Source organism: Sinocyclocheilus grahami, unplaced genomic scaffold (assembly GCF_001515645.1).
Source record: "Sinocyclocheilus grahami isolate Dianchi unplaced genomic scaffold, SAMN03320097.WGS_v1.1 scaffold115.1, whole genome shotgun sequence".
Taxonomy (NCBI): Eukaryota; Metazoa; Chordata; class Actinopteri; order Cypriniformes; family Cyprinidae; genus Sinocyclocheilus; species Sinocyclocheilus grahami.
The window spans coordinates 1,148,310-1,156,220 of NW_015505294.1; the positions used below are offsets into that span (position 1 = coordinate 1,148,310).

Consider the following 7,911-nt stretch of genomic DNA (forward strand, 5'->3'; position numbering starts at 1 on the left):
TATATATTTATATTTATATATATATATATATATATATATATATATATATATATATATATATATATATACAGCCTGATCAATGAGTAATTTGTGTTGATTCACTATTTCACGGTCTCACCCCTTTGCGTAATGAGTGAGTGACCACAACACTAGTACATTGATTATGGTATAAAAAGAGCTTTTAAGTTGTGTGCCAAACTGTAAAGTGCTACTTAGGAAGCTCTGTACATTTCTGCAGAATTTGAATGTGCATCCTTTAGTAGCATGTAAGCATGCCCTGGCCCCTGCATGTCTGTTTATTAAATATTTTTGGGGATTTAAAAAAAATGCTTTTTATATGTTTTGGTTCTGTTCTGAATCAGTACCTTTCTTTGAGAGTTTCATCCTGTTCCCATAGGCCTACGTCTTTGGCTTGGGAAGTTCGAAAGATGTCACCAGGGCGACATGTAATGTCCAGCCCCTCGTCAGACCGTATTGTTCCATCACCTGGCGTTCGCCGTGCCCTCAATTTTGGGTAGGCCAGTCTAGTTACATCCATCACACTCAGGATCACTCAAAAACATTTCCCTCAAGTACTCACAAGTACTTCCTCTCCAATCCTAGCTCTTTATACTTATTTGCTTAGTATTTTGTCATGTAGATACCCATTGTGAGAAAATACAGCTAATAATGTGGTGTATAGGGAAAATATTACTGTGTAGGAACTATATTCCGTATGTATTATATAATTTGCTATTATAGCAAAAACTGATACATGATGTCCAATTTATTGAATCATATTTTTCTACTTTTCTACATAATATTAATGTTTGAAAAATGTAATAAATATACTGTTCCTTGGATTTTTTTTGGATCAACTTTTTGACATCCTTTTTTAGTTTTCTTTTCCCAAGGTTTACTTGCAGTTTCAGACATAGTGTATCTGCTTGAATCTGGCCTCAACCCTTTATCCCTGCTCACAGCATGCTAATTGACACCGTTGTCTCTGTTGGCAAACTGTGGCGACTTTCAACTCCTAACAGAGCAAGACATGAGGCTCCCCTGCATTAGTTTATTTTTTTTATTTTTTTTACTGATAGTGTGAAAGGAAGGCAATTGATAATGCGATTAAAATGCTACAGAATGCTCAGATGGAGAAATCAATGGCAGATGAGATACATGTCTTGGCCTCACTACGAGACCGGAAAGACTCCGCCCGTCTGGCAGAGGCTGGGAGGAGAAAGGGAATTGATCTGAAACGGCCTAAGCGTTTTGTTTAATGTGATTTTTGCCGGGTTCTCCTCAGGCCTGCGCTTGAGACTGTGGGGGGTGCAGATCTTAGTGTGGTTAAAGACTGCTGAAGCACGGGCATCCATGTCTGTATTATGCTGTAATTGGACGCCACAGGAAATGGATATTGATCAAGATGGAGGGCCCTCGATCTGAAGTTTCCATTTTAGTTCCCAGTGTTTGAGGAAGCCCTGTGTAACGATGCATAGCTAGAGTTTGCGATGGCTACCTGTAGAAGGAGACTATTTAACAATATAGTTAATGGCGGTAAAACATTTGTATCTATTGTAATTGTGCAACTGGTGATGAATAACACCACCAGGCTACTGTCCATCTGGGCATTTGAATCTGAGACCTCTGGTCTAAATGTCTTGTGTGTTTACAGTGGTCCCCCTCCCACTTTGGCTGTGGCACGTCTCTCCCACACTGGACCAAGCTGGGCTGACCGAGTCAAGTGTTCCCAGTCCCTTCCTGTCCCCAGTCCAAGTGTCAACATCCCTGCTGAAAAACCAGGTGAACGGATCTTCTCTATTGACAGTTAGAGAGTTTTCAAATCCAGATGTATAAGTATTTCTGTGTTTATGTATATATCGGTATCCATCAATCCTTAGCAAAGAAAGATGCAGAGGGCTGGGAGACTGTGCAGCGTGGACGCTCCATGAGGCCACGCTCCAACACCATGGTGGCCAAGGTAAGCCCCGTTCTGCCCCATGTAAGCCCCAAAGATGACAGCGACAAGGAGAACCAGCGCATCCAGCCCTCGCCTCAGGAAAAATCTCAGGAGGTGAGGGAGCAAGAGCAACCTGTATGCCAAGAGCAGAGGCAAGAGACTGAAAAGACCTCCGTCATTGAGGTACTGACATCAACCTGCTTCCCTTTATTAATTATTTAGAGCCCAGGCATAGATATGAAGGCTCTGTAACATCAGAATGTTTTTGTTTGGTCACAGTGTGTTCATAGATACACTGTCCAGACAGGGCAGTATCAAGTGTACAAGCATCGATTTTGTACATGTTTATCAGATTTAATGAGGTTTATTAAATATTGATGATACAATGTCCTAGATTACGTTTGGACAATATGCCGAAGCCAATAGTTCTGTTGCAAATCCTAGTGAGCTGCCATGCTACCTACTTCCTGCATAGGCTCAAAACAGCACCCTCTCTGAAATAGAACATCATTAATAGTGACTGATTTGGAACGCTCTATGCAGACAGCATCTCTTACAAATAGTACAAGACTTGACCCATAATTGATTTCGACGAGTTTGTCGTTGGCATGTTGCTAAGTTAGTTTGACAATTCGCCAGTGGGCATAAAATATCACATTTAGCACTAAATAAAACATTCATCTGCAATCTTGATGTCATTTTTTTTCATTAAACTTGTTACAATGCAATGTGGTGTTGTCTTCTCCAAAGAGCATTTGATGCCACCCTAGAAGTTTGCCAAAATTTATTAGGAAGCAGCTAAATTAAGTTGCCTACTTTTGAAGCAGCCTGCACATCAAGAGCCTTGAATTGCTGCCTCTGAAGACAAGCTTACTAGGTTTTACAACTGAGAATGTAGTTGAGACTAGTGACTCAAAATGACTTGTTTGCATGTTTGTGGTTTATGATCATACAGTTCTTGGTATGCTACTTGTTTGTTTTGAAATGCATGATATTGTGTAATTATTTAGCATGCTGTGTTTCTTTAGTTCTGTTTGTTTTCTTGCTGCCAAATGGTCTGTCATACAGATGCGGCAAGAAGTGCTGTGACATGCATGTTTGTGTTCATATTTGTGTATGCATCTGTGTGTATGTTGCACAGCCCCCAGCAGAAAGTATTGAAGAGCCAGAGCAGAGTGTCCGCAGCCCCTCTGAGGACACGCCACCCCCTACCTCTCTGCCTTCGCAGGCCCAGTGCCCAGAATTGGATTCCGATCTAGGTTCTCCCCCTGTAACCCTTTCCCAAACAGAGAAGCTGGGTACTTTGCAAGCCAAAGTAGAGCAGGGGATGGAGGGGTCGGTGTGGAAGGTCGTGGCACCGTCGGCAAAGGCAGAGGCAGCAGTCTACGTTCCCCTGGCAGCGATGACACTGGAGAGCATGCTGGACCCCACAGAACTTTCCACCGTGAGTGCTGAGAGACACAGGCCAGGGTCAGGACTACCGCCTAAACAAAGTCAATCCCAAAAACCTCCAGGCGAGGCAGGATTACCCCCCTCCCTCCTCCTTTCTCTCAGCAAGTATATGTATGTACGTGCTGACAGGGGTGAACACTTATCACTGTGAGTAGAGAACAGGAAGGCCGAGAGTTGCCCCTGTTGTTTAAGTTTTTATTTTAGGCTTATCAAGTGTCCCCTGCACCAGTCAGACACCTTGACTGGTTTAGTCCCCATGGACTGTCATTGACCTTGACTTCTCTTCGAGCCTTGACCTCCCAAAGTCTGGCTAGATTCAAAGGTGCCACTACACACTACATCTCTCTCACAATTAGAGCTCGTCTGATCAATTATATTAATTTTGCTCCGCGTAGTTCTAGGAGCTTAGTTCTGGAAACTAGCCAGCATGGTGGTTCCTAGAGAACAAATTTTCCCCTCTGCCCGTTTTCCTGGTTGCATTTGCACCAGCAACGGGTACTCTAAAGCGGCCCACAGCAATGTCTTTATTCGTGGCATTTACAAACGTCAACAACCGGTAAATGGAGAACGCCGTGATCGGAGCTGTTTTTGTTGTGTGTCGTGGGTTTCTTGATAACGGAGATGGAATGTAAATGCACAGTTTACTTGATTGAAAGAGCATGAAAATCTAACTAAATGTCCTATGAAAACTTGCAGTGTTATCATCGAGGCTGAGAAAAGAAGAAAACGCTGCAGACAACCGGTAAATGCCTTTGGGCCAGATTTACTAACAGCTGGCGCCAGGGCAAACCATCTTTTCATGTTAAAATAGTACTGTCAGGCTTTTCTAAAGACACGCAATGAAGAATTAGCACTGAAAAGGCATGGACACAGAAATTTTTGCACCTGACCTTATTGAATATGCATTTGTAGGAGTTTCCCTTTCAGAGAGTATTAAAATGAATCACGCAATGCGATTTACTAAGATTTGCACTTGTCAGTTCACTGGTATTTGGGGCATTGTTTAACACCCATAATTATCTCTATTTTCCATGTTCGTGGAGTAAATATTTTTACTCAGCTTTTTAAAAATGCTGGGTAGCTGGTGTTTTGCCAGTCAGCGTACTCTTACATCACTGGTAGTTCCTATAGAAATATTTTAGACCCTACTCTGAAGTAGGACCTAATTGAGTTCCCCCAAATTGAGTTCTTAGAATTAAATACATTCCTAATTCCTGCGGTGCAAACATGCCAAAAAATGGGAACTTCTGCCAGTAGTTCTAGAAACTATGAAAAGATTCCATTAGTGGTTCCTATTTTTAAGTTTGGTGCCATTTCTTCCAGCTCAGAACCTCCCTTTTTTCTGCACAGAACAGGGACAGAGTTTTGTGGAAAAGGGGTAACAAAATGTATAAATTCCAGATTAGAATCCAAGTACAGTGATCAAATTTCTGTCCAGCAACCAACTAGCTGCAAAATGTTTTGCTTGAAGTTCAAGACTATTAATTGGTTTAACTACTTGACCTATAGGCCAAATGGCTTTTCTTTAGACGGGATGGCTGTAGAAGTGAGATGGCGACTGCTGTTTTGGCATTCTGCTTGTCTCCTGTCTTGTCCTTTATAAGAGAAACCTCCAAGGGGTAAGTTAAGGATAGACCCACAGCATTTTCTGTGAGCTTACCGGCTTCCATTACTCAATGGGTGTTGGCCTCTGTACAAACCCCAGTCTGAAACAATGGAAATGGATGAGGTTTAAACTCCCAGACAGAAGCACAATCTCAATCGTGTCGGAATCCGGAATCATTGCTTCCGAGGCCTTGACTCTCTGGGTGGGTCAGATAAGCCCAGCTCTGTTTAGACTCCAGATCTAAGACCAGCAGGCGAGCTGTTGAGAGAAATCCATCTCTTATTATGCTCGTTAGCATGACGTTTGACACTGACCTCAGTGCAGCTCCGGGCGTCTCCATCTTCTCCCACGGCCGTCTGAAATTGGCACTCGGCATACTGTTCACTCATCAGGTTCTGAAAGCGGGGGTTAAGTGTTGTGGCCTCTGATGGCAGTGGGTAGGATACTTTTTCCAAAATATTTTGCCAATTTATCAGTCATGACGAGTCATGAAGACCCACAGGTGCACCTGTAGAAGGAATGTATGAGCAAAAATGTGCCCCTCAACAAATTCCCCTTTTGTTACCACTCTAAAATTGGAATAAACCCCTTTTGCCTACAGGTAACTATTCTCCAAAACATTAGTCACCTGATGGCATTTTGCAAAATGGGCTGCACAGGGTTTTTGGCCATCTTAAAGAGATAATTTACCTAAAAATTTAAATTGTGTCAGGATCCTCATGTTTTAATCAGCATTCATATCTTTTTTTTTTCTGTGTAATACAAAAGAAAATATTTTGATAGCATTTTTGGTCTGTATAATGAAAGCCAATGGGGTGCAAAGTTGTTTAGACCCCAGTGTTCTTCAAAATATCTTCTTTTGTAACACACAAAAACGTGGCAGGTACAGTATGTGATAGCTGCAATGCCATTATTATGGCCATGGGTCACATGACAGAAGAATAAACGTATTGTAAAACGGTTATATTTGGGGAAAAAAAAGAAGACATTTCAGCTTACGTATTGATTTTTTTTTTGGCATTTAATTTAGAAGAGTATTTCAATATCAACAATAATGAATTGATTTAAATTCTTTTAAATTGTCATCCTGCTGCCCCCTTGTAAGTTTTTTTTTTTTAATTTAAGCCCCCGTTATGAAATACTGTTGTAAACTAATATATTTATAAATTTACTTATCATTAATAAAGTAAATAAATCTATTAAATATTAAAATTATTTATGCAAATGTACATGTTTATACATATGGATGAATTATGTAAATTTTTATAGCTAAACTTATTATAATTTATATTCATTTACATGATTACATTGTCATATTCCTTAAAACCTTTGAGATGTGCAACAACTGTTTGCAAAACATTCCAAATTAACCTATTTTGCCAACTACAAATGTGTGTAGAGTGCAGTAAATCGCTAATAACTTCTTTGAACCATGACTATATTCGCAAAACAACATAGGCTCTCATACCTTATTGCTTAAATATGTTGTGTAAAAAAACTCCTTCCCATCTCCTCATCCCTATTGTTGTTGTGTGCTGCATGATTCCGTTATACTTCTCCATGCGTGGTTTTTGTGATTGATTGTGTTTATGGCCTGTGCCTGGATTATTATCATTTCATTTGATCTTTGTTCAGTTTCTTACAACATCTTTTGCATTTGTAAGTTTTTGTGGTGTGCAGGCTTCCACCAAGCATTTCAAATTTGGTTGCATTTCAGAAATTTGAGTCTAGCCTAATTTCAGATGAAGTGCTGAAATGATTGCACCATGTCCTAATTGAAGTTGTGCTGCCTGGGCATGTACTCAAGAGCCTGGTGTGGCTAACTTGGCACTGTATGGATCGTTTTGTGCCCCTGTTTGGTGACTTCAGTGGCTGAGTGCGAGTGTTTTGTGCCTGTTGTCAGCCCCAATCCATGGCTGAAGTTTTGGCTAAGAAGGAAGAGCTGGCCGACCGCCTGGAAAAAGCAAACGAAGAGGCAATCGCAAGTGCCATCGCTGAGGAGGAGCAGCTGACGCGGGAGATCCAAGCAGAGAACAACGAACTGGAGACCGACAACGAGAGCGACTTCTCTGTAAGTCAACAATTAACCCTAGTGGTTTATATGGCTGATGTAATTACAACAACATCAATCGTCTTGCCTCTTTTATGTCTGTGGTCTGAATTTAGCGTCATTTTTATTTTGTTCTCTTAAAGGCAAGTATCGGGAGTGGAAGTTGTGGCTTGAATTTAGACTGGAGCGAGATGCTAGCTGATTATGACGGTAATGATGCGATTAGCATCTACATTGCTAACTGTATGTATAAGTCTATGAGTTAATTGTTTATTTAATGATAAAATGAAATGGCTAAAATGACTGAAATTAAATGAATATTTATTTTAAACAATATTTTCTGGAAAATTTGACTTCTAATGTTTAAACTTGGACTTGACTTCCCTTTTCCTTTTTACTAGTGCTGTCAAACGATTAATCGCGATTAATCACATCCAAAGTAACAAAGTAAAGGTTTTTGTGTACATAATAAATGTACACCGTACACACACACACATATTATGTATATATAAATGCAAACACATGCATGTATATATTTAAGAAAAATTGTATATTTGTATATTAATTATATTTATATATGATATAAATGTATATACATGTAAATATTTTCAAAATATATACTGTATGAAGTACACACTAGGGCTGGGTAAAAATATCGATATCTCTATTTTAATTGATTCTCATTTTTACGAAACGATATCGATTCTTGAATCCCAGGGCTCGACATTAAGCCTTGACATGTGCTTGTCTTTCACACAAATAAATCAGTCATTCACTTGTCTGAGTAAAAAAGTTACTTGTCCAGGGCAAAAAAAAAAAAAAAAAAAACCCTTTTTTTTTTTTTTTTTTTTTTTGTTTTAAGTT

The 7,911-nt window shown here is 39.9% G+C and overlaps 1 protein-coding gene across 1 annotated transcript in view; it reads left to right on the top strand.

Moving 5' to 3' along the window:
• LOC107589352 (S phase cyclin A-associated protein in the endoplasmic reticulum-like) overlaps window positions 1-7,911 on the top strand; it is a 101,834-nt gene that overhangs the window by 610 nt on the left and 93,313 nt on the right. The window contains exons 3-8 of the mRNA XM_016277765.1: window positions 398-514; window positions 1,655-1,782; window positions 1,881-2,122; window positions 3,081-3,383; window positions 6,901-7,068; window positions 7,191-7,257. Of these exons, the coding sequence (XP_016133251.1) occupies window positions 398-514; window positions 1,655-1,782; window positions 1,881-2,122; window positions 3,081-3,383; window positions 6,901-7,068; window positions 7,191-7,257 (1,025 nt within the window). The remainder of the gene's footprint in view (window positions 1-397; window positions 515-1,654; window positions 1,783-1,880; window positions 2,123-3,080; window positions 3,384-6,900; window positions 7,069-7,190; window positions 7,258-7,911) is intronic.